General features: G+C 44.2%; 2 protein-coding genes across 8 annotated transcripts; one reads left to right on the top strand and one right to left on the bottom strand.

Moving 5' to 3' along the window:
* Positions 1-389: 389 nt before the first annotated feature.
* On the top strand, positions 390-7,045 carry mlh1 (mutL homolog 1, colon cancer, nonpolyposis type 2 (E. coli); the record flags this gene model as incomplete). The annotated part of the gene is made up of 19 exons (XM_080508095.1): positions 390-496; positions 656-746; positions 942-1,040; positions 1,424-1,497; positions 1,587-1,659; positions 1,739-1,830; positions 1,915-1,957; positions 2,074-2,162; positions 2,253-2,365; positions 2,449-2,542; positions 2,623-2,776; positions 3,964-4,325; positions 5,186-5,322; positions 5,769-5,877; positions 5,957-6,020; positions 6,281-6,445; positions 6,520-6,612; positions 6,695-6,805; positions 6,890-7,045. 19 exons carry the CDS (start codon positions 390-392, stop codon positions 7,043-7,045), a joined length of 2,226 nt encoding a protein of 741 aa, XP_080364221.1.
* Positions 7,046-7,963: 918 nt separating this feature from the next.
* On the bottom strand, positions 7,964-27,163 carry lrrfip2 (leucine rich repeat (in FLII) interacting protein 2). Of its 7 annotated transcripts, XM_080507058.1 has the most exons (27): positions 26,993-27,163; positions 25,626-25,749; positions 19,670-19,756; positions 19,165-19,224; positions 18,505-18,567; positions 18,326-18,364; positions 18,040-18,111; positions 17,267-17,314; positions 17,115-17,174; positions 16,840-16,929; positions 16,403-16,459; positions 15,952-16,005; positions 15,717-15,773; positions 15,121-15,192; positions 14,817-14,930; positions 14,399-14,440; positions 13,627-13,758; positions 13,143-13,214; positions 12,170-12,340; positions 11,989-12,081; positions 11,565-11,657; positions 10,845-10,946; positions 9,981-10,113; positions 9,295-9,465; positions 9,127-9,206; positions 8,925-9,029; positions 7,964-8,824 (listed from the first exon to the last, which is right to left on the bottom strand). In XM_080507058.1, exons 2-27 carry the CDS (start codon positions 25,713-25,715, stop codon positions 8,714-8,716), a joined length of 2,268 nt encoding a protein of 755 aa, XP_080363184.1. In that variant the 5' UTR covers positions 25,716-25,749; positions 26,993-27,163; the 3' UTR covers positions 7,964-8,713. The 7 variants fall into 7 exon arrangements, with proteins under 7 accessions (XP_080363184.1, XP_080363185.1, XP_080363186.1 ...); XM_080507059.1 differs by lacking the exon at positions 13,143-13,214; XM_080507060.1 differs by lacking the exons at positions 10,845-10,946; positions 11,565-11,657.
* Between the last annotated feature and the right edge of the window lie 15 nt (positions 27,164-27,178).

Genomic DNA, 27,178 nt, shown 5'->3' on the forward strand with positions numbered 1-27,178 from the left:
TCCCCGCGTAGTGATCAAAGATCGTCTACGAATAAAACGATACATCACTTCTCGCCAGAATAAGACGTCCCACATATTTAATGACATAAACTGGTTGAAAACTTGCACTGCGATATAAACTAGAAGGAAGGTAATCCAAAGCAACACTTTTTCTGTTTTTCATTGTTTTTTTTCTCTGATCTCCTGAATAGTTGGGCTGTTTAAGTGACCTGGTGGAGATGAACTGTGCTCTGGGGATTCGGCGAAGTGGGACGTCGTCTTGTTTTCCCGCTCTTCTACACACGCGTGGCTGGAAACTCTTGCACGAGAAGATTATCCACATTTTTAGCCTTGAATATACATTTCATTTCGCATGCACGTGAAGTCGCGGCGGTCAGTTCACTGGAGACATGGCGGGAGTCATCCGGAGGCTCGACGAGACTGTCGTGAATCGCATCGCGGCGGGAGAAGTGATCCAACGTCCCGCCAACGCTGTCAAAGAGATGATTGAGAACTGGTGCGTGAGCATAAACACCTGTAATCTGACGTTAAGGTGGAACGCGCTCCACGTGGAGAGACTTAAATCAGCAGGGTTGATCCTCATAAAGTGTGTTTGACAAGTGACTGTTGACGTCCTGTCAGTCATAATAACACGTTGTGTCCTCACTTGTTTCAGTTTGGATGCAAAGTCCACCAACATCCAGGTGACTGCGAAAGACGGGGGACTGAAGCTCCTGCAGATTCAGGACAATGGCACAGGCATCAGGGTGGGTGGTGACAGTGGGGAGCCCCTCCTCCATTTGTTTGGTGACTGTACTCTGTTTATGTATCATCACATCAATTATAAATAAAGCCACACATTTCCCACATGATGCATTTCTTTCCACCGAGATCAGGAGTGTTTAAATGTTCTTTTTGAGGAGCTGTCAGCCCCCTGACTGAGATTTGTTTCCATGGGGCAGAAAGAAGATATGGAGATTGTGTGCGAAAGGTTTACAACCAGCAAACTGCAGACGTTTGAGGACCTCTCGGGCATCGCGACCTATGGCTTCAGAGGAGAGGTGAGCAGAGATGCTGTCTCAAGCTGTAAAACTTCACCTGGCATCTTGGCAGTTATTCCCTAATTGTGGGTCACGGCTTCTGGAGGAGGAGGTGGTCGGCGTCCCCCTTTGGGTCAACCCAATATTACAAAAAATAATTTCAAAGCTACTAAACCTGTTTGATTTTGCAGGTTGGATTGTTATACGCTATTGTTTTTATTTCTTCACTGTTACACGATTACTTACAAAATGCAAAGTTGCTAATAAATAGCATTGAGTGGGTGGAGAGGTTGTGAAAATTCCACTTTTCTGCAGCCATTTTTATTTTTAAATCATAGTATATGTATGTTACAAGTTGTGTGTTTCAAACCTGTGTGTTAAAGCACAATGTATTGCGTCTGCAGGCTCTCGCTAGCATAAGCCACGTTGCCCATGTGACCATAACCACCAAGACCGCCGATGCAAAGTGTGCTTACAGGTAGGATTTCATTTCAAACCTCACGTCGACGTGGTGAGGTGAGAGCTCTTTGACAAAACGACGCCCCCCCCCTTTGTGTTTTCTCGCAGAGCCAACTACAGTGACGGCAAACTGAAAGGGCCTCCCAAACCGTGTGCCGGCAACCAGGGAACGCAGATACTTGTGAGTCGCTTAAACACAACGGGAACTTGAACGAGGACAGTGACTGATGCTGTATTTTTAATTTTATTTGTTTCTGCAGGTGGAGGACCTTTTCTATAACATCTCCACCAGGAGGAAAGCTTTAAAGAGCCCCAGTGATGAATACTCCAGGATTGTCGAGGTGGTCAGCAGGTCTGGACTTTACCTTCCACGCGTTTCCTGCTTTTTCCACCGGTGACGTCTCGTTTCCATTCAAGTGTCTTGTTTCTCTCCAAGGTATGCCATTCACAACTCAGGAAAAAGCTTCTCCGTTAAAAAGGTGAGATGACTTTTTTGTTTTCGAGCAAGAAAAGTACACTTTTGTGCAGAAGACCGTTCAATCTCTACCTTGAACCTCCTCTGCTTTAAACTGTGATACTTCACTTTCTTTCCCAGCAAGGAGAGACGGTCGCCGACGTGCGGACTTTACCCAACGCGTCTGTGGTGGATAACATCCGGGGGGTTTTTGGCAACGCAGTCAGCAGGTCGCTCCTGAAAATATGCTCTCGCGAGTTGTGCTCCTCGGTTCCGTGCCGTCGGCTCACGGCATGACTGGTTCTGCGACACGTTCCCAGGGAGCTGATCGAGGTCTGCTGCGAAGATCAGAAGCTGGCCTACAAGATGAAAGGCTTCGTCTCCAATGCAAACTACTCGGTCAAGAGATGCATCCTGATCCTGTTCATCAACCGTACGTACCGCGGGACACCCGGGGGGGGGGGGGGGGGTCTTTCACCCTGCGCTGAACTGTGGTTGCGGTGTGTGACGTCTCAGATCGTCTGGTGGAGTCGAGCGCGTTGAAGAAGGCAGTGGAGACGGTTTACGCCGCGTACCTCCCCAAGAACACACACCCCTTCCTCTACCTCAGGTAACCCGCGGACGGACTCGTGCGTTTCTTTTGCGTCGGCTCCGTCGTGGTTACGTTTCTCTTGCGTTCCCCCGGTGCAGCTTGGAAATCGCCCCGCAGAACGTGGACGTCAACGTCCACCCCACGAAGCACGAGGTGCACTTCTTGCACGAGGACAGTGTCATCGAGAGCGTTCAGAAGCACATCGAGAGCAAACTCCTGGGTTCCAACTCCTCGCGCACGTATTTCACTCAGGTGGGGCGCCGCTCGCGTCAACTGATGAGACCTCTGTACTTTATTACGTTAACCTGTGACTGCGTCTCACGGGTTCACCGTCGTTATTGCATAACCTCCCGATTGTGCCGCTCCTTAGTCAGTTTTTCAATAAAGCAGTTGTTGCAATGATTTAATCTGCTTCTGTACAAACATTGTCGCATTAAGACTTTTCATAATGACATTTAGGGTCTAGCTGCGACATGTGAGCAGGCATTTGTTTGGTTTTATCATACTCTGCTATAACCGTTGGTTAAACCAACAATACAATAATGAGTCATTGGATGCCCGAAACATTGGCGTGCAACTACACAATGACGGCACATGAATTCACTGATGGTTAATCCAAAAGGTAAGTCGCATAAGCTGAAATTCCAAACAGTGAATAAATGCTAAAAACGTTTTATATGAAAACAAAATGTTCAGTTACTACAGTTTCTCGTTGCACGTCTGTTTGGATTTGTTTATCGATGAGGTGTATAAACACTTATTCTCTGACAGATCTCTTAGGGCTCGAAGGAACTTTCACATTGACCCCCGACTACAAAAGAACTAAAGTCCCCACACAATTTGGACATGAGCTTCTGTACTGGACGGGGGCATCATGTGGCCCTTTGGCTCTGCTTGACCGGCCAGAAATCAAATTAAAATGACTATTATTGGCTTCATTGCATCTAAAATGGTCACATTTTTCATGTTATTGGCTTTTATTACGTTGTTGGCTGTGTCTAGCACCATGGCAACCACGGTTAGCTCACAAAATGTGTGTTTTATGGTGGGCAAAGAACACCATAAACTATATATTTTTTTATTTTGTCATGCACATTTAGAGAACCCTAATTATGATTTCCTTACACAGACTGGAAAGTGATGCAGAGCAACAGGAGCTCATACAAATCATTAAAAAGAATAACTAAATAACTGCTTCTTATCAAGATGACTCTTATTGAGCAAAACTCAGGCCTTTAATGGTCGTGCACATTTTCCATGTGGCTATTTGTGGGAAATTATTTGGCCACTCCTGTTCCAGGCTCTTTTCAAACATTAAATTAGGGACTTGGATTAGCAGCTCCTGCCCCTGACGAGCCAAACGTGCCACTGCACATAAAGACTCGACATCGACTTGCAATCATTGATAATGACTTTCTATCCCGATTTTAAAACTGCAGACGCTGCTTCCAGGGCTGTCGGTCTCGGGCGGCTCTGAGGTCAAGGCCTCCAGCGCCGCAGCGGAGTCGAGTGAGCGAGTCTACGCACATCAGATGGTGAGGACCGACTGCCGGGCGCAGAAGTTGGACGCGTTCCTACAGCCTAAAGAGAAGCCGGCGCCGGCGCCGGCACCACCCGACCCCGAGCCGGTCGGTCCCAGCAGCAGCAGCAGCAGGGAGACGGAGAGCAGAACTGTGGAGATGGACGACGCAGACGACATGGAGATGCTGGCGGCCCTGGGCAAACAGGAAGAAGAGACGCCTAAAGGCGAGGAGGAGGAGGACGGCGACGGCGGTGGCGCTGCAGCTCCTGAAGTTCAGAGGTGATGGATTTATTATCTGTGCACATTTTGAGTGTGTGAGTCAGGATGAGGGGGTTCAGCGAGTCACTGTCATCATGAGTCATCCTCACAGTCAGATCTGGATGTATGATTGACTCGACTCGGCGAGCGGCCTGAACATTGACCTGCAGCGAAAGAGTTGCGCAAGAGGGCGAGAAGAAGAATGTCAGAGTAAACATGACCATCCTTCACGACTGCCATCGGCGTCCTGAGGGCCAATGAGTAATAGCCGCGTATATCTCTGACTGACGGATCACAAAAGTACTTCTCAGGAATAGATTACAATAATCCAAGAGATCAGGTGTTGCTTTAAATATCATAAAAATCACAATTGAAACCTGAAAAATTGTTGAAACGGTTTAGTTTGTTATGAAAGTTTTAATGATATTCAGATTTCTTTGAGCTGTACCTAAAAAAAACAACTAACTTGTTGAAGCTTGTCAGGTTAGAGGTGAATCATCTCCAAAAGCTTCACGATCAAACTAAATGTACCAAGGATGTTCACAAAGTGTTGACTTCACTAAGAATCACCTGAGACACTTGACTAATGAATAACCGAGCAGTTTTAAGAGGCACTTTGTCCTCGAAATGATTGAAGACTGTCCACATATTGATATTTTGAATTATAAAGTTGCTTTGTCACAGTTTGGTAATTTTTCAAAAACATTTCCCAATATTCAAAATCTTGACTTTTTTTTAACAACTGAGTTTCTTCTGCCCCCTGGTGGCCATCAAAAGAATTCCTCCTGCCCTTTTGCTTGTTGGAGTACGAGCTGCTTTTTCTGCCTCCATGACGAGACAAGAAATATCCGCCTCTCACTGTGTGTTTAATGGTGAAGCAGGAAGCGACCGAGGAAGGAGCAGACGGAGGAGGAGGAGGGGAAAGATGAGGACCTGGCAGACGCGTCCAAAAGACGAGTGATCAAACTGAGCAGCATCAAGGAGCTGAGAGCGGAAGTAGCGGAGAACACACACAAAGGTCATAACACAGCAACACACACTCTTCAGTAGTGCGTCTTGTAGCTGAGGATTATTTCCATTAAGAACGTTTCTTCCAGAATTTTGAACCGATTATTTGCTTTGTTCTTGTGACGAATAATATTTTCATCCTTCTTCAGGGATTTCACACAAATGTAGACCCAAACAGTAACATTTTAGTGTGAGCTCCTCAAAAGCTAACACAGTATATATTATTTTTTTCTGACGTTTCAATGGTCCACATCGAACTTTCACAGCGGATGACACGAGAATTGCAAGCTTTTTATCATCGGAGTAATGAAAAGTGACTTGATTCCTCCAGGAGAATTTTCTCTAAATTTGTGATTTGGATGAAAGTTTTGTAGCTGCCGTGATCGTACATCTTGTATAAATCCTCCCTCCGGTGTGTTTTCTTTTTTTCTTATTGGTTTTGGCTTTGCCCCTCAGGCCTCCAGGAAATGCTCCAGAACCATTCGTTCGTCGGTTGCGTTAATCCCCAGTGGACTCTGGTCCAACATCACACGAAACTCTACCTTCTGAACTCCAGCAAACTCAGGTCAGACCGCAGCCGACGCACAAACACACACGTCTCGTCTCAACCCGCATCTCATTTCTTCGTATTCCTCTTCTTGCAGCCAGGAGCTTTTCTACCAAATACTCATTTATGACTTTGGGAACTTTGGAGTACTCAGATTGTCTGTAAGTACTTTAATTTCCTGTCTGGATATAAATACTGTTATTTTCCGTTCAGACACGAGGCAATTCACGGTGCTGTATAAAGAAATACATTAAAACAAGCTCTTATGACTCTTAAGCGATTCAGAGTATGAAATTCTTTAAAATCTCACACTCTCATCCTTTATTGGGTCAAGTTTATGTTGTGCTTTTCCCGTTCGACAACTCATAGAAATAAAAAATAAAAAAGTGCAGGTCTGTGACGGCTTCCTGTGTGTGTCCAGACTCCAGCACCACTGTACGACCTGGCCATGTTGGCGCTGGACTCGGAGGAGAGCGGCTGGTCGGAGGACGACGGCCCTAAAGAGGGACTGGCTCAGTACATCGTGGACTTCCTGAAGAAGAAGGCGGAGATGCTGGAGGACTACTTCTCCATGGAGATAGACCAGGTGAGCAGAGACTTGTTGGAACATTCTTCTGAGCTCCACTTCGTGGTGTAGTAAGACTCGGCGGCGCTTCACAGGACGGAAATCTAACGGGCCTGCCGCTGCTCCTCGACAAGTACAGCCCCATCATGGAGGGTCTGCCCATGTTCATCCTGCGTCTGGCCACCGAGGTAAACGCCTTCCTGATGTTTACATTCTGCCAACGGGACCGGAGCGCTGAAGGCTTGTGCGTTTTTTTCTTTTGCCGGGCAGGTGAATTGGGACAATGAAAAGGATTGCTTCAAGGACTTCAGCAGAGAGTGCAGCATGTTCTACTCCATCAGGAAGCAGTACATCCTGGAAGCAGAGCCAGGAGAAGAGCAGGTGGGACGTCTCGGATTTTTAGTTTCTGACAAGGAGTAAAAAGGGGGGAAAAAAAAAAACCTAACGAGTGTGAATCGGTTTCAGGATGCCGAGGTGAACTCCTGGCGTTGGAAAGTCGAGCACGTCATCTTCAAAGCTTTCCGAACCCTCTTCAGTCCTCCAAAGAGCTTCAGCGACGACGGCACCGTGCTGCAGATCGCCAACCTGCCCGACCTCTACAAAGTGTTCGAGAGGTGTTAGCGTGACCAGTCAAGTCAACCTGCTTCGGCGTTAATGTAAGATTTGTTTGTAAATAAAACCCTTTGTAAGAAATAAGATGTCGTACCTCGGGTCTTCACGAGTGGAAAAAGTCCCGTTCTGAATGGCCTACTTCAACCCGTGCCAAGGCGCCACATGGTTTTCTAAAAGTAAGACTCTGGACTCTGAGCCAGGAAACATAAAATTGGGTCACGAGTCCCACAACGATACCCAAAATCATGTGCTCAGCTTTAATTACGCCTATGTAGGAATCTCCCTTGACCCTGAATTTTAGAAAAAAAAAACTTGAGTGAATTTTGAAAATGGAAAACGTTTTTAGTCACAGTGACATCTTCCTGCTGCTACAGTCTTTTATTCCTGCATTTGCACGTCAAGCTGTGATACAGGTCAGTCATCAGAATAACTCATTTGGTCATGTGATTATCTCATATCGCACTGCTGCATTGTAGTTCATACTCTAAAAATATATTTCTTCTGAGTTAAAATCTGCCAAAAAAAAGTTTATAAAAAGGATGGATAATTTAGGATATAAACAAATTAATATATTTTTCAGATCATCCATCTGTCCAACCGCAAAATACTTTTAAGTCACACTAGTCATTTGCACGAGTCGGCTGGTTAATCCAAACCGGTAGAATTCTTGACACAGCAGGTAAAAATGTTTGCATCAAATTGTTGGGGAAAGGGTTAGGGTTATTTTCATTGTACTGAGCTTTTTTTTAATTTGCATGTTTCCACTGAGCCACCAGATGGCGATCTTGCACCGTCAGTATTAAACTCTTAATGTTTCTAATCAAGCTTTTGGGCTGAATCAACAGACTTTTTCCATCTGATTTGGCTGAATTGACTGAAGGTGTAAATTGTCGAGCACTCAAAACAAAAAAAGCAGAGGTTCGGCTGATATGCACAGTTCTGTAAATTACACGTTTATTTTCAAGAAATCTTTTAAATATTTGAAAAATTTCAAAGAAACCGCAGCAGACACAGTTGCTTTCATAGATTTTCAAATAACGGCCGCACCGGTTTTTTGTTGTGGTTCTTTTCTTTAAATACATCATACTGTACCTGTTAAAACAATTATTATTTGATGGAGCGGTGCAGACTCCCAGTCTCCTAGTGTGAAAAGGCACTTCACTGTGTGAGGGGGAGCTGGGAAGGTGGGAGGCCGGAGCAGCCGCCTGGGTTTTAAAAGCATTCAGTATATTCATTCATGCAACTTATCAAAAAAAGACACAAAAAAAAAAAGTAGTACAACCAAGCACCCAGCCAGAGGGGAAAAACAAAATCATCTCCTGGATAACAAGATGTAGTGAAAAGCTCAGAAAAACAAATCACGTCTTCAGAAATGTCTACAGGTGTATCTCCCAGCAACTTTTTTTTTTAGAGTTCTATTAGTGAGGTTTTTCAGTCACTCCTCGGCTGCCAAAACCAAGTTTCTGGTTTAAAAACAAAAAAAAAAACAAAAAAGTGGGGACACAGTTCAGTTTTTCACCTGTGCTACAACTTTTTTTTTCTTCTTTTAAGTGTTTTTGGTTAGCTACGAATCTTAAAGTGTTACAGCGGGAAATGGAAATGTGCTCCAGACGCAATATGGCAGTCAGAGGTCTGAGGTGCGAGTTTTAAGGGCTTCTGCGGTGACGCCGCCTTGCCTCACTGCTGCGACAGGAGGGCGTTTCTGTTGGCCTTCATCTTCTCCAGGCGCTTGACTAGGTGGTTGTTGGTCATCTCCATTTCCTCGATCTTATCCAGAGATGTGCGCAGCTGTGGAGGGCGTACAAACAGAAAATGTGAACATCTAAACCCTGCTGATGATCCATTTTGTAAAAAAAAAAAAAAAATTATAATAATCAGGATTCATCACCTCTCTTTGTAGTTTTCGTTTTTCAGCTTTCAGTTCGTCTTCTACTTTCTCCGAGTTATCTGCTGCATTCTTGTACCTGGACACTTGCCCTTCAAGTCTGTTGATCTGGAAACGGACACACAAAGATGAGAATATGTCGACTCAGTCCATTTTATGTTTTTAAAACTTATTCTGAACTTTTTTTTTTCCCCTTTCAACTTACATTTTGTTCCATCGTACCCATTTCTTGCTCCGCCTTCGAAAGCTTGAACTTGTATTCACTAATTTGTCGGTTGGCATCTCCTACAAAAGAAAATCGTGATGCGTGAAACTACAGAGCTGTTCGAAGGGTAAACGATCGTCAAGGTAAGGTCGGAAAGTCCCTGCTCACTTTGCATCTCGATGACGTGCAGGTCTGTACCGTTTTCCATCCTCTCCCCGTCTGTGTATGTGCTGTCCACCTTTGAGTGTTTCTGTCTCTCCTCCTCCAGCTGGTTCTTCAACTTCCTGATCTGAGCCAACAGTTCATCCTTCTCCTCCGCCAACTTCCGTAGCCTGACATCTGTGAAACGGAGAGACAACACACTGAAACACACTCAACTGTTCACGGTGGCCGCTGCTTTTAACCGCACAAAAGTAATCAGTGAAAATCTTTAGTAGCTGTAGATCGGCTAAAATCCTTCTCTCCTCATGACCGCCATGCTACAACATGGACATGCATAAAGGGTCACGATATGTCGATTTAAAGCTGTGATATTAGTTTGAAATAACCACATCTGATATCTCCTCTGCCTCACCGCTCCTTCCAAAACATCAGTGACAAATATGTAGAACTACAGAAGGTCAAATCAAAACGTTCCCAACGAGCTGTCCAAGGTCTCCTCAGTGTTTAAATGTGCAAATGCAGGCCCAAAATCTGGTTGCAAGTCCACTCTTGTCAAGAGTTTTGTTGTTTAACTTGAAGGAAATTATATCAAATTGAATGCCAGGACTCTGAACGATCAACATACGAGACACAGCCTGAACACATCCAGTGGATTTGGGCTCAGTATGGAGTTGTGCTCCGCTCCGACTCACCCAGTGGACCCTCTCCGGCAGACTCCAGCACCTGGGCGGCCTCCTGGGAGACTAAAGTGATTCCTGAGGACAGAGGCTCATGGTTGACGTCTCCGTTCGGCGTGCCGTCTGGGATGATGACCATCCCGTGTTTCTGTGGCGTAAAAACAGGCGTCACTGAGCACTTCGTCACGTCGCAAAGTTCAAATTAGAAGTCTATGAACGAACAAAGCTATGCTGTCATACAATAATATACAATACCGGGACAAATATAAAAACAATGAGCTGAGCGTCATACAGTACATGATAAAAGACAGTCAATAATCTGAGATAGTGAAATGAAAGTTGATTGGGAGCTTGTTCTGTGCTCGTCCGAGCCCGACGGCGCTGAGCTCAGCTGGTATTTAAAGTACTCGTTATTCTCATCAGTCAAACGAAAGCTGGGTTGTGTTTCAACATGTTTGTACAAACACTCATGTCTGTAGAAAACGGGCCACTGCGATATTGCTTCATGCTGCTCATACCTACTTTCACTCTGAAACTGTTTTCATTTAAATCTGTTGCTCAAACATTAGCACAAGACATTTGAAAGCCGTTTTCTATGCCCTCTTTTCCCCTGAATAGAAAAACAGCAGCTGGTGTCACCGAGTATCTGCCGCAGGTGATGTCTGTATAGTAAAGGCACCTATTTGCATATCCTCTATAGACAATATACCAGTAATTTGACACCGAACTCTCCAACCTTAGTCGCAAACACACTAACAAATTAGAGAAGGCACAAATGGTAAAAGGCAGGAAAAGTGAAAGTGGAGCATGGAAAAGTGTAAAAGGTTTTTGTTTGTTTTAGCGACCAGCTCTTTCCTCTTCTGGGTCAAGTGAACCTACCTGTCCTGCTTTGGACTTCCCCTTGATGTCAGCGAGCTCATCTCTGAGCTCGTCCCTCTCACTCCTAATGCAATCAAAGTACTCTTTCTGCCTCTCTAGGGCCTGGCCACACGGATGAGAGGAGACAAGGGAGAGGAGAAGAGGGAGAGAGGTTGGAGAGGCTCTGGACAGACATGCAGGCAAGACGTGCTGCGTGCACAAACATGCACTTCCAGCGAACAAGAGAGGGGAGGAGGGGAACAAACAGCATGCAGAGACAAATGTTACGACGGGGAGAGAGAGCACAGGGACTGATGGGTTTGTAACACTGGGAGGTCATTTCGTCTGCACTTTGGGAACAACTACAGTTATTAAGAGGGTTCACTTTATTATCGAATTAATCATCTGATCCACAGGTGGAACATGCATGTCATGCTAGAATAGATTGACCTTTGGCGTGACTTTTTAAGAGGCGGGCCGTTGAACACCAACACAAATCCGGTGCTCTCTTTTTATGAGCTCACATCATAGGATTCAAGCTGAAAACTCTTAATTGTGACATGCAAATATCCAAACTGTGCATGTGAATGGGTTTGGTTAATGTTTACAGGTTACAGGTCTCCATCATGCAGAGACAGCATGAGAGGCAATGGAGCTGCAGGGTCACTATATGTACAGACAAAAACACAACCACTGATTGCCTCTCATGTCCTGTCAGAAAGTCTGCGTGGGACCTCCTACCCCAATCTTTTTGTCCTTCCAGTTTATCGTTTCCTGCAGGTCAAACACCTCTCTGGTGAGCGCATCTAACTTAGTCTGCATTCGCTGGCTCTCCTGGAGTGGTATTGAGGAGTGACACATCATGATCAGAATACAGAAGCAAAACAGGAAGAGTTGAATACAACCAAGAGATGAAGCACAGAAATATGCAGGTACAGAGATAATAGAAACGGCGTGAATCGGAGCACGTATGACAGCGAAGGGAGTGAATGATAGGAAACAGCAGATAAGACAGTGGAACAGAGTGAAAGGTGATTAACTAGAGGAAGGCCGGTGCCAATTATTCCATATCAACTTCCTGCACAACGGCAGTCTGAACACAGGTACCAGCACACATAAACCTGTTGAAATTGGTTTCCTTTTTGTTAGGTGGAAGTGATCATACCTCTATAAGTTCATCTCTCTGGCGGATTCCCTCTTTCAGTTCTTCTTGTTTATGCTGCAGAACTGTACACGTGTGTTTTTGTCTCTCTAGTTCCTGAAACCACACAAATCATTTGTGTAACTTTGCCAGAAGGACATTTCAACAGTTGACGGGACGGTTTTAAGCAGTGTAGATTTTCCACCTTTGACTTTTCTTCCAGCTCTCTCCTCATCTCTGCCATTTGCTCCTCCATCTCCTCGATGACGTCCTTGAGCGTGTCCACTTGATAGATGAGGTTGGCTTTGTCGTTGTCCAGCTGTGCGTTGGACACCATGGCTTTCTTATACTTCTCCTCCACCTCTGTAAGTGACTCCTAATGAGGTTTGAACCCACGTCAATGCAGTAGAGTAGAACGATGGAGAGCACAGCTCACCTGCATGCGTCAGGTGGAAGTAACACATTTCACACAAACCACCAAGTACAGCAGACACATTCTGAGATGTCAAGTTTGAGTGCAATTCTGTGCATCTTTTATGTGATTTTCCAAATACAAACAGGTCTATCGACGTCCGAGCGGTGACATTCATCACATAATAAAATGCGTTGAATCACTTTCAGGAGTGAATCAAGGCAATGGTCTGAGAAGGGGATCTGAAAGAGAGAACTAGTCTACCAGCAATCATGAAAAAACAGTTAACATGCACCAGTTGTTTCAAACACTACCAAGAAAAAGTCAGAAGTTAGATTAGTTAGTGAACTACTCTAATCAATACAATGTCCTTCTTAAAGGAACAGGTTGAGAGTCGGTGAGCCAGAGGGCCATCCAACACTGTGCCAGTGAGAGTCTGAGTGGAAGAAGTACAGACTGCGAGCAGGGCCGTTATCTGTCAGCAGGTGGAGCTTTTTGCTCTTCTTCTTGAAACTTTGTACCCAGCAGCACTGTGGGAGTGGTCTGTAGTTCTGATCACAACAGGAAGTGAGAGAAAACCATGCAGGAGCAAAAAGGATCGTTGTGCAACTCGGACTGGGAGCAGGCAGAGACACGGCTGTGGTGTTAGCGGCTATGGGAGGGGGTACAGGGGGGAGGGTGTGAGTGGGGAGGCAGTGGGGGTTAGAGATGCTGTACTGCTCCCAGATGACAACAGAAGGCATGCTGTGAGCTTAAGCCCCTCTACCTTCAGCTCTTTAAGCCCTTGCATGTATCGCCCTTCTACATCCTGAATCTGGTCCTTTAGTTCATAGATATCCTGTGGGGCAGATGGGAGGAATGGTTGGGGTGAATTGGAGCACCGGGGGGGAGGGGAGGAGGGGTATAAAGGAGAGATAACAAAGCACCCGTGCTGCCATCTCAAAGACTGAAAGACGGACCAGCTGACATAAACATGACCACCCAGACACAAGAAGCAGCTTCACAGGACACATGTCACATCCAGTCCTCCCGTGCACACAGAGAGAAAGTAGACACTGAACAGCAGGGGGCGCACAACAGAGGCAACGCTGTGGGAAGGTGGAGAGAGTCATATGCAACCAGAATGTGCGTTTACCGGCTCAAACATTTATCTATAATCAGCATTTCAGGTTTATGATACATCTAAAAGTCAGGTACAACTTCATGTAGGTGTGTTGGTGACAGCGTGTGTGTGTGTTTGGAGACCTTACCTTAAGTTCACTCAGACTAGTGTCGGGGTCATAGATGCTACCCGTGTCCGTGCTACCCCGTCGAGATGAAGTACCGCCGAGTGATGCCAGGGTGGCTGCAGAGAGGCCCGGGGTGGCACATCGGGACGACGGCTGGGGACAAGGAAGCAACCGGGTAAGAACAAACCAAGGTAACAATATTCCACCAGGTTATTCAACACCACCATCTGATACAAGACAACCATTAAGTGATCCTTCTCTGAAGAGCTGAGCATTGGGTTTGAAAGAAACAATGTGTTGTGGTTACATGGACATTAACATGGCACAGAACACAAGCTCATTGTTACTTTTATGTGATTGATCACTATATTGACATATGTGTCATTGTGCATTCATTAGTGCTCCATTACTGTACACGATATTCATTCTGTAACGCATGACTGAAAGGATAGAAAATGGCACAGGATAGCCTTGTGAGACAGAAAAGTGCCTGTCCTTTGTGTACTCCACACACTGCATGTGAGAAGTTTCGTGGTTTAAGTTTTTAAACATCTAAAAATGTGGTGCTTACAGTGGATACATGAGACAGAGGCTCTAGAAAGTGTCTTTTAAAAGTCATCTTTTTGCAATATAGTGAAGCTTGTGTCGTGGAACTAATGTATTTTTTGCTTTTTAAATCTGGTGACTTGCATCAATGTCAAAACTGCGACAATTCAAATCTGTATCTCGCTGAATAAAATGAGATTATAATGAGTAACGTACATGTCAAGAAATTTAAAACGTGTGTACTTACCCGACTATAATCTGAATACTGTTTGTCACATTTTTCATCCAGCTGCAAGAAAAGAGAGGAAACATAAACAAAATGTGCTGCAGACTGTTTTGAGAACTTGCATCCTGTACAGTCATGCTCCCATCTGCTCCTCCACCTGTGAATCAAAGAGTTAGTTTCCAAGTTAAAATGAGTGCTGCATGTTCACACACCGTGCGGAGTGGACAAACAAACCCACCACATATTTCATTATTGAAAGATTATACCTGTGACAGACAGTAAAAAGCACTTCAGTTAACCTTGCGGGACGCCGCTACGTCGTGAGGCCGACTGTGGGAGTGTATGAATCAACGCTCATTTTTAATCATGCGTCAGTGTTTTACTTTGGTTTCCACTGCAGACCCAAGCACACTGCGGTGAGCTCGGTTCGGTCACTTACAGCATCCAGATCTGGAATGCTCAAATCGTCGAGGTCAGACACGATGCTGCCCCTTCGATTGGAGCGGCTGAAATAATCGGCAGCCGACTCGCTAATGTCCGAGAAGTCAGAAGACTGCGGACCACACACGGGAAGAAGTGGAAAGAGACGGAAGGAAAAGAGTGTCAGAAAGTAAAAGGAGAAACAAAAAAAGTGAATGTTGTGCGTTGGTGAAATACACTAATGGAGATTAAGATCTCATCATCATCCGCAGTGACCAGCTACAGCGGCAGAACTGGACTAGTCTGGATTTACTACGGCTCACCGCACTGTCCCTCCGGCCTCTGCTGAAGCGCTCCTGGGACACACTGCTGACAGTGTCGTCATCTGAGGAAGACTGAAAGGAGGATGCACACATGATGAGGAGCCAAAGTACTGTTGGATGGCTGCATGCCCAAGGCTTTCTCTCTCGACACACACACACACACACACACACACACACACACACACACACACACACACACACACACACACACACACACACACACACACACACACACACACACACACAAACACACCGCTTATTCAGACAGCAAACCATAGACACCCTAGTCCTTGTATTAAACAGATTATTGGATTACACTCGAGACTAAAACCCGATAAGTAACGCTGTGTCATGCAACTAGGATGACGTGGTCAAATGCATCATTTAGAGCAAGTCAAGCACGACAACTTTGCTACAATGTCTTAGTCGCAGAATGGTATTTCTTCATTCAGCACAAGGTCTATCAACAACTCCTTAAACAACATCCTCCCTGGCAAAAGGGAGGTCCGATGGTCAGTCGGGGTGTGAAGGGGCATGTTATGGACGTCTGTCTGTGCAAGGTCATGCAAGGAGGTGGTGAGGGGTAAGGTGCTCACCGCAGGGCTGCTGCGGGTGGAGCTGGCTCCAGAGGAGTACCAGCTGTATTCAGAAGGCTGTGCATGGCGGAGGAGGAGGAGGAGGAGGAGGAGGAAGACAGAGGATTAAAATCAGAGTAGTGATACAACAGTTAGCTGTTGTGGGGTGATGGTTTAATAAAAAAAAAAAAAAGGCGGGGGGGTGGGGGGGGGGGGGGGGAGGTGAAAAACTGTGGCGGGCATTCAGAAGACTTACAGCTCTGGAACTGTGGCCGGAGCCATACAGAGCAGTGTCGTCATAAATAGAGGCCTGAGGGCACATGTGGGAGACAATGCAGGACTCAGCAAAACCAGAGGGAGCATGAATCTTTAATGACCTTGTAGTAACTTTAGTAATAACTTTAGCACAATTACTTTTCTGTGGCCCATGCAATAAATACGAAAGCATTGCATTAAAAAGGTTGTTTTTTATTCACTCGTCTGCAACAAAAGGCCGATCTATACACAAAGACCCGTCTTATCCCACTGAGGTAAAAGCCTTTGCCCCGCAGCCAATTGCTCCAAGTGTCCAGGAGCTAAATATAAACAGACCCCGTCACCCTGGGCATCCTATCACATGTATGTGGTCACAAGAGAGGAGGGGAGGGTTTACTTCTGAGGGGAGCACATGCAGAGAGAAGCTGGCTCGTCAGTGGACAGAAACTGACCGTGCTGTAGCTGCGAGACAGCCCTGTGCCAGAGGTGGAGGATAAGGGAGTGGTGACCTGGTGGAGAGGTGTGTCAGGAAAGTGTCAGTTTGGAAGGCAGAGGGAGGCTGCAGTGGGAATCTGGTGGAAAGCAGCTTAAGTTTGTGAAGACAGGGTACATATTGCGACATCTTGACACAAATTGCACTGTTTCGTTCAACCTTTGTTTACATGAAGTCAAATGGTGATACAAACTGCTGAAGTCCAGAGAATTTTATATTTATAAGTCAAACGTTGGCTCTCAAAAGCACAACAAAGCTATCAGACATAACTATGATGTTTTTAAAATACATGGATTTTAGATAATTGGTGCATTATAGTGTGGAGATGGGAAAATAAGGCCTAAGCTGCGTCTAGCTTCACTGCGTGTCTCGCACTGACAAGACAGGAGGACCAACCCGTGGTTGATAGGTGGAAGTGGAGGACAGGGCTGACGGTTTGGTCTTCGTTAGGCTGCTGTAGTTCCTTTGATCATGGTACAGTCCAGTCTGGAAGGGTGGCGACAAAACAGCACCTCAAACAAGCCGACATGATTTCTACATTCAAATATGAGACCAACAATCGTTTATCAATGCGCAACTTCACAAAGCATGGACGAGCCATTCCTATTAAATAAAAAAAACACAGTAAATCCACACTCCCAGCCACTATCTCTTCTCAACGGCACACTGACCAGCAGATCCTTCTTGGATGAAGCCTTTTTATGACCATGCAGGTCATTGTACACAGAACTCTAAACATAAAAACAGCCACAATGAGAGAAAGGAACATGAATAAAACCTCACAAAGGAGTAGTAACTTGATATTTCACAAAGAGTTACATACAGTGGAGCGGGAAGTCTTGAGCGCCGAGCTAGTGGAAAGGCCGTCAGACTAAAGAGAGACCAAAAGTCACAAAATCATGATCAAGAGAAGGTCGTAGGTTAACATTAGCTCACCTTCATTAGCCACATGCACATGGATGCATGTATAAGAATCTATTCACCACACTCGTGTATTAGTTCACTCGATGGCTTCAAGACAGAAACGGCTTTGTTTAAATGTTTAAAATGTTCACAGCAACTCCACATCACCATCTAACCCCCCCCCCCAAATAAAAATGAATAAATAAGTGAAACTGGATTTTGCTCTGTTATGATTACACTTTGCAATAATCCATGGATCACATGTGTGCTGATCTGTAGGCATCACAGCTCATCTGTTACACCACTAATACACACACAAACAAAATCCTCTTTACCAACAGCTATTGGCAAAAGCCTGTTCATGATGGCACAGTGCTGCATATTTTAAATATCTAAAATTGCAACTGGTTGTGCCAACAGAATTATTCCAATGATCAACACAAATATAGTCAAAGTGGAGAAGTCATTTGCAAATCTCTAATGTGAAAACTGTTAGTAAACAAACAAACTGAATACTGGATGCAACAAAAACATTAGGGGTCCAAAAATTGTATATTTCTTAGTTAAGCTCTCAGAGTTGTAGGAGTTATTTAGTCTTCTCACTACAAAGTCAGTTGAGTTCAAGAGGTCATGCAAAGGGATCCAGGTATTCAAGCGACACCATGCTTTCACAAAAATGCACAAACAACCCACCAAGCCATCTTTTCTACGGGAACTGGAGCGACTCTTGCTCGAACCCAAGTCACGGATTGAAGAAGAAGTTGACTTCATAAGAAAAATTAAACAAAACAACATGAGGAGTAATCTTCTAAAAAAAAAAAAAGCAACACTGAACACATTTATGAAAGACTCTTTCAACAATGTCTTTTATTACAAAAAAAAAAGGTTCCCGACAAGACTAATGGCTTTAACACACATATGTGTGCCCCTCTGAAAGTGTGGTCTTAATAAAACTGCCAGCAGTGTATTATGTACGCACCCTGTAGCTGCGGACTGACATGACATCATCATCCAGCCCCTGTTAATGTGGAAACATAGAGTCACAGTCGAAAGGCAGACAGACAGAGAGAAACGTGGACGATGAGAGATTAACCGCAGGATTAACGTGGAAAGGAAACAAAGAGAGACAAAGAGGAAGTGTGCAGGGGAGATACAGACCCGGCGATGACGGCTGCTGGATCTACTACTACTACTAGAGGCTCGGGCTTTGTCTGCGTCAGCCTGGAGTCGGGAAGGAAAGTGGGTAAGAATTATGGAGTGAAAGTTCAAAGGCCAGAGAAATACGCAACAGTTGCTACGCACAGCCCAAACCAAGCAAAACACCATCTGCATGTTTATCACTCCACGACTCGCTAATGTTCACCACTTCAAGCACAGCTGAAGAATTATTGAGACGCAAGAGCTGCTAATATATTTAAATAATCTTGTTTAATATGACGGCACACAATACAAAGGCGTCTTCTGTGCCAAAACACCACCACACATACAGATTAATGCCATGCAAAAGTGAATCACAGCCATCTTTATCCTCTGTGGAGTGGCAGCAATTTGAAGGAGTAGAACTCAAAAGCCAAACCGCCTTCTTCCACATAGACTCACCCACCCTAAATAAAGTCAAAGGCCTAAGCCTGCTCTCCAAACACACGCAGTCGCAGATTACGGTGTCTCCAAAGCAAATACACAGCCGAGGCATATTTCCACAGTGAGGTACAGAGCAGTCTGTGTAGCTAACCGGTCAGGGTTGACTGGGACTCAATCCCACACGACAGGCTGTGTTAGTGGAAAATCGAGGCTACAACACTGCCGTCGCTGGCCTACCATCCACTGGTGGATCTGGCCCCATTTTCTGTTGCTACTGCTGGATGAGTGGTAAGAAATCTGGACAGAGGGAGGGAATGCCAGGAGAAACATACAATCATATTTCACTCAAAACTGCTGAGATGTTAAAAACGAGGTGACATTTATGACAGGAATAGAACGTCTGGTTTGATGTGTGGACACGCAGCACTCTCATTTTTCTCTGCGGGTATATTACTGTGCATCAACTGTCAGATTAATCTATAAATTCCTTTCACGGCATTATAGCCAAACCGCTCCTCTGCAGATGGAAGTATGGACTGAGATGAGTTTCTTGCAAACTCTGGAGCTTTCAGGAAAGAAAGTAGATGAGGACGCCAATCGATTAAAAATCCATTTCCACTCTCGGTGGATGATCGATGTGTTGAGAGCAGAAGTTATGAGGCTTTGCGCAACCTGGTATGAGGGACTGAATTATGGTCACAGTGACTCTCTGCGCCACCAGGGTGAATGTTGCATTGTTTACCTCTTTTTGTTGCCGTTCCAGTTCCCTCATTCGAATGTCCCTGGCCTCTGCCCGAGCCGCCCTCTTTGCTGCCAGCCTCGCCTCCGCCTGCAAGACAACATGAACACACCTGTCAGCCATGAAAGGAAACTCGTAAAAGGTGCCCTTCTGAAAGGACCCGCCCAGTCGCAGGTAGGTATTAACAAGAAAGGAAAACACTTCAACTAAAATAACAATCATACAATAGTATATATGAATATGACAAACATCTGTTTCTTATAAGAGCTGACTAACACCACAAAAGATACCTTGAGGCCGATTGCATATCTTCACACTTACTTGTTTATAACTTGCTTTATCAACCTCTATAGAAATCCAATTTGCTTTAAGCTGCAACCTAAAGCAATGTTTTGATGAAGTCATGATCAAGACATGAAACCAACCACATTCTATTAAATATAAAGAACCCTCCCCCCCTTTTTTTAACATCCTGAGAAAATCTCTTGAATACCTTTTGTGCGGGCACCAACATCTTTTATATAAGCAATACTGGTTCTGAGACTATGTTTACACATAGCCAGGTATTTACAAAAATGGATAGGTCCTCATCTACATTTTCAAATGAAATTTTATTTACACAAACCTGCATAAAGCCACTATGAGAATGATAAACCTATAGGTGTAACGAGAAGCATAAAGACACGCAAGCCAATCAGAATCCTGGAAAACAGAAAACTGTTAAACACAGGTTGCACATGATGCCGATAACGCTTCTGTTGGTAACTGGCATACTGTGACATTCAAACTCTCTCTCTCCTTAAGTGTCAACATGCAAATGGAAAGATGGAGTTTGTAATGTAAGAAGTAGGACTCCATCTGACTGGCCAAATACTGGAGGTTGCCCAGAGCACAAATATACAGTGCATGTAAACATAATTGTAGTACATTGAGTCTTTTTCTCCCCCCCTGAAAACATCCTAATTCTGTGACTTTATCAAACAAGCTTGATTATCTTGTGAATATAATACAATAAGGCTAATGTGTTTTTAAGTTAAGGATCGCTGAAACATGAGCACGAGCTTGGAAAAGCTGGTGGAAGAATCTCACCAACCCTCACTGCCCAGTTTTATCTGTGAACCTCGGCTCTGTGGTCTCTCCGAGTGCCTGGGATGCCTCCGTACCATCAACATGTGTTAACCATCAGCTTCAGGAGGGCTAATTTAAAGCCCTCGTGGGGGAGATGCCAATAGTGCACAAACAAATGCACAGAGGAGCTCGACGTGGACGGAAAACAACTTTAGTTAAGACAGTTTGGTTCTGCTCAGCTTGTGAAACACAGTGTTTCACAATACCCAAGTAGCGGCCCCTCGCACACAAACAAATCCAAGTAAAAGCTAAACGAAACCAAAAAACTCTACACTGGGGGGGGGGGGGGGGGATGTAGGAAGGGTCTGCACAATTTCGCCTCAAGAAAGTCAGATTATGAACAGGAGCTAATTATAAAGGGTACCCCAGCAGAGGAGGGTAATTTAAGCAACATACACACGGGGGCGGGGTGGGGGTCTTTAAGAGTAACTCAGGTGACTGAATTCTTCCATTACATACATTTTAACCAAATTAAATAATGCATCTGATCGTAAACGCGCATAACAAAAATAAAGTACACCTGCCCATGAAGCCTAGAGCTTTTATCTCCAACTTAGAGACAGTCCATAAATACTGCGGGCAGTGTGTACAGTATCTCGCTGCAGACCAACACCGTCAGCATTCCAGCAATTTCTTATCTGCGCTGCCAGAATAGAAAGCCTGTGGGTATGGGCTATTCTTCTTTCAATAATAGCACGGCGTGAACAAACACAACCTTCCACTTCTATCTGACACATTGACTTATATTAAAATCCTGGCAACTGATGAGAACAACAAATATCTTCAGCCTGCTCGGTGGAATCGATCACCAGCAGCTACAATTAAGCCAATGAAACCCCTGATCTTTTCTTTATCGTTTCCACTGTGTTGTGTTTAACTGAGGCCCGCTTGTGTTCCTGTTCAGAATCAACAGTGGACAGGAGAGTGAAAATTAGAAGTGTGAATGTGAAAACTGACAACTCTCGTGTGCGAATACAGTCAATCACCAAAGTTAGCTCATCTCTGATGGCGACACTGCTAATGACATTATCCGTACTTTCTCTTTCCTCATTAGTGGAGATTAGTGTGTTCAGGGCATTCGGGAAAGAGCTCATCATTGTGGCTGATGCTTACCATCACTTTCACTATCACGACCTGTTCCAAATGAACCTTTTAATGAGTAACTTGATGACAGGTTAAAAAAAAGCTTTTCATAGTGTCAGATTAAGGTGATCTCCAGTCTGAACAAACAGGTAATGAGGCGAAGAAAGTCCTTCTGTTGTGCCTAGAGCTTCAAGAGCCTTTGAAAATTTTAAGTTTCGTATTAAAAATGACAACCGCAGCTTATAAAAATCAATATTTTGTACAATCATTGAAAAATCATAAAAACAAGACATGACCTCCAGAAGAGTCCAGGTTATATATAGTTTATTAGACACATGCTGAATTAAACATTTGATTCTAATCCTGTCACTGCTGAGAGGATATGTCGTGTTTATTTTTCACCACAACTCCAGGTACTTTTACCCAGAAAAAACTAAATACAAACAAAATATTCTGAGACATATAGTGTTCTAATAATTTATTATGGCTCCTCAGCACCACTAGCTAAATGCATAGTCTATTATTTATAAATCTACAATAACAGAATATAAATAAAGCAAATGTAAATAAATAAAAAGTAAATGACTCAAGTCAGGGTTAAGATGTTAAGATGAATGAAGACCTTTTAACAGATGTCAAATAGTTGAAGCCTCAGGTCTACTTCCTTGGTTTTGGCTCTTCCACCCAAAAAGTAGGGAAACGAACCCAAAGACGTGGCCATCTATTTCAAATCTATGAAAGTGTGACACACAACGATGACTAATAAATAAGTAGAGACATTTAATGTGATTTAGAGGACGGTAGTGAATCACCAAAGTTAAAAGTTTAAAAAAAAGAAGTCACATGCTAGTTTGTTGCCCCGTATAAAGTATAAACACAAGTTTTCATTTTCGTGATGACAAAACAAAATGTGAGGAAAAACAAGTACGTTCAATGGGGGCTGATCTTATGATGCAGCATACCGGTACATATCTACATACTTGCATTACTGCACTGCACCGTGTATGTGATCAGAAGGAAAGGAAAGTTGCGAGTGCATTTGGGGAAAGGCCGAATGAGAAAGCAGGAGAGACTGGCTGGCTATGTGCTCTGCACCTGTTGAGCTGTCTGACAGTGTGACCTGGTCTACACAGCGGCGCAGCTGAGCTCTCTGTCTCTGTCCTATCTATAGACCGGCCCATCCGGACCCGGCTCTCTTGACAGCGACATCACAGGCCTGAGAAGGTAACCTGAGCAGAGGCGGTTCATCATTAAACACACCTCCCACACTGTGCCACTAAGAGCCCTCTGTTCTAACATATGATTAGCTGGGATAGTGCCCGAGTAGTGACAATCGCGTGCTAAATATTAGCTGATACATCAGATAGGACTGTTAGAATAACATCTGGGGAATGAGAAAATGTGAGAAACTGCATGACTTAAAATCATATTTAGATAAAACTGAAACCCCCCCAAAACACTGTACACACATAAAATACAATATTTCATTACAGAAATGTGGAATTGGGCTGTTCAAGCGTAATAATTTCTGTAAATTCATCTGTAAATGAATGCAATTTATATGAACTTAAGTGTTAAGTGTTATTTACTGACATATCAAGAAATAAACAAAGCTATCAATAGGACTTGATCACCAACTCAACAACTGGTCCAAATAATCATTAGTAGAGTTGTGTAAAATCACAAGTGATCCACAAAGTAGGTCTGCACATTATGCAGTGCTCTGCTAGTTTCAGTGTCACTTTTGTCAAAATGAAAGAATGTTTAAAAGCTTATTGTATTAGAAGCTGATCATGAATAACCTTGCTTGTCCTCTTTTATGACTTTGGAGACGATTCAGGCCGCAGAGAACAAAGCTACAGTGTGGCACATTGGAACTGTGACCTGAAAGGCTCCCAACCATAAAGTAAAGGTGAAAGTGCAACACTTTCATTGCATAAGTGACTTGATATCGCAGTATCAAATCATATGGACCATAAACTATATCTTCCTCAGAAAGACGTGCCTTCTGTTCACTGCAGAAAGTCAGTCTCTGTCTTGTTTAAGTCCCTGAGATCCTAATCTGAGACAACAGGTATGAGGAGATCATCTACTTCCAACACACGGTTTGTGTCACATTTGGAGGCGACCAATGGCATTCGGAGACTCGACTGCTCTGTAATGTAGAGGCTTTAGAGCTTGGCTGGTGACGGTGCAGTCTCAAGTTTGCAGTCGTTCTCTGCAGCAGGCCGTGCCAAACACAGACAAGCCTTACATTGGCTAAAACGTGAGGCTGAAGCTGCAATGTTTTGGAGATCTGCTTGTATGAGTGGTGATGTGCAACAAGTTTATACACTGACCCCATGAACTCGCTGCACTGTCAATCTAATCTCTGGTTTGCTCCACAAAGAGACTCAGATTTAGGACGTGACTGGGAGGGTCAGATGACTCATGTTTCTATGATCAGCCTGCATGACTATAAAGAGCAAACGGACCTCTGCTCTCAGAATGAAACGGCAAACTGCTTTCAAACAGCACAGATCTTAGTTATGAAAAGGAGTGACGAGAAGAATGGGAAGAGAGGTTTATTTATTTAGCGTTAGATAACTACTTTTAGGAGTAAACATCCTTTGACTATCTTTTTTTTCTCCTTTTTACAGAAAGGCCACCTGTGGAGGTATTTCATCTATGCCTAGCAAACATTGGACACCTTCAAAATCTGAAAAATTATCACTGTATTTTATGGTTTTTGACAGACTGTAAAAGAAAAAGCAAAGGAATGGAAGGTCTGCTGTGGAAAAAAAAAAAAACGGAAAAATCCGAGGGCATGTTGCTACAGGCCAGGCAGCTCCTCTGCTCTGCCCATGTTTCTCCCCAAAACAAAAACACCACGAGTAAAGTCAATTTCTCTGCAGTCCAAACCAGCCGTCTTCACTCACTTAGAGCTGAAACACAAAGTAACTGGCCAAACCTGAAAGTCCACACATAAATGTATGCTTAAGGTCTATTTTCTGACACAACTTGGCCCACCATACCTCAGATCAACATCATTTTCCAAACAAATGTATCTCGCCTCTTCAACCTTGGCTGACTCAGCAAGTCGGTGTTTTGCTCTTGAGCTTTCTAAACAAGCTTAGAGTAAGTTCAATCTAGGTATTCAAAGAAAAAAGCTGAAAAAAGCTAAATATGTGGAGCTCTTCTGTGTAACTTAATGCGGACAACTTTATGCCATTTCAATAGATGGTGGCTTAATACTTTTCACAATCATTCAACAACACAAGGTTCAATCCACTTTGCAAACGACAGGACAACAGAGCAATAATCAAATATTATTGCAAACTTTGTAAGCTTCAGACAACTGAAAACCGCAGACATCGATACACTTGTTTTGGAAATAACACAGTAACAGCTGTACACAGCGCTGGAATACATCTGCATGCACTCTAATGCATCTCCAAAACATTTTATCAGCTTGTTCAATTTGAAAAGTCTCTTAAAAGTGCATCGCTGGCCAGTGTTATGAGAGCTGATAATGGTTTGAATGCATTTTGCATTTATTTTAAAACGTGAGGGCGCTGCTTCCCAAATTAACAACAGACAAATCAATTGTCCAGCTAAACTTAAAGAGCCCATTATCAAGGATCAGGTTAAACAACAACATTGGAACTGGAAAAAAAAAACATGTATTTGCATTGAGCATAAATACGAGAATTAGAAAGATTGTGTCAAAGAATGCTATAAAATAGATGTGATGAGGGTATGAACTTACCTCCCGAGCAATGCTACTCAATGCCTCATCCTCTGCTGAAAATCGGTCTTTCACAGGAGCACGCTTTCTGCCAGACCCTTGTGTCCCCATGTTGCCACTGCGCTGCCGCCACTCTTGTTCAAAACTGGTAAAAAAACACAATTGTATGTAAATATGTAGACACAGGCAAATATAACGCCTGCAAAAATTAAATAAAACATTCCAAGAGATCTATGTAAATAAATGCACACACATTGTAGACAAGGCTCTCTCCACCACCAACATGAATTTTTTGGCAGTCTCCAACTTCCAACACATTTCCCTGTGCATGGTTTCATGCACACTAATCTTACTATCATCCCATACACTCGCTATCTATTACTTTCATTCCTGCAAAAAGCAGAAGGTGACTCATGCATGGCACCAACAAGGACTTTGGATAAACACTTGTGGCTGACATGAACCAGATTTAATGTGACATGCAGCACCACAGCAACCCTGAAATGATCTGCATTCAAGTCCTAATATTGGAAAGCCAGGATATTATACATAGAAACATATACTATATAAAGTCAAAGGTGCCGTGCACATCTAAGTGTTTAAAGACAGCTTGCAGGAGTAGGTTTTGCATGCAAGTTAATGTGGAAGTTTGCAGCCCAGTAGACAAAGCCCTCAGTAGCAGGCTGGTACAGACACTGGGGGGAAAACGCCTAGTTTTTAGGACCCAGCTGAGTCAGAGGATCCAACCCAGACATGAGCACTCCTGTCTATGTTTGATGGTCTAACCATGTTGATTCAAAATTCGAACCCTCAAGTCTGTACAATATAAAAAAAAAAATCAAACCCGAGTAACAGCTGTGTGATGAGTTGTTATGAGTATCACATTCATGAATCACTTGGTCTAAGTTACGAGTTGTTTTTACTTTGGTCGCTTACTCGGGCAGATTTCTGTCCTCTAACAAAGCGAGGGCTACTGCCGCTACAACCATGTGGAGCGAGGAAAGAGAACAGTAACTATCGGAGCTCGTTAAAATCTAAAGTTACAGCTCGTTAGCGTTAGCCAGCTAAATATACTTAACGGGAGCGTTAACCAGCGTTAGCTATGGGCTAACTAGGCGTGCTAACTAGCATTCCGCCGTCTCAAAATTCAAACTTTAAAGTAACATATCACGCTCCCACTAAATCCACCACTTTGGTTAAAAACAGAAGACCGAAGCCGCGTCCTTCCGACAGCAATGACCCCGACACTGACGACACCCTGCGGGAGCTCGTTGTCGGGTTAGCTGGGTGCTTAGCTCGGATAGCCGGCGAAGCTAACCTCGGCTCTCCCGAGACAGACAGGGCAAACTGGTACTCCTCCACCCGTCACTATCTCCCCCGCCGCTCACCTTTAAATCAACCCGCGATACTGCTGAGGTGTGCGCCCGTTTCTCCCGGAGGTTCAAGGGCGAGCCATTCGGCCTCTCTTCAGAGATTGTTAGTGTTTTTGTCCGCTCTGACAGCTGTCATCAGTCCGCCTCTGCGCCGCTCTCCGCTGCCCTGCTTACCCACTTTCCACACACACCACACCGCTC

Source organism: Blennius ocellaris (genome assembly GCF_963422515.1).
Source record: "Blennius ocellaris genome assembly, chromosome: 13".
In the NCBI taxonomy this organism is placed as follows: Eukaryota; Metazoa; Chordata; class Actinopteri; order Blenniiformes; family Blenniidae; genus Blennius; species Blennius ocellaris.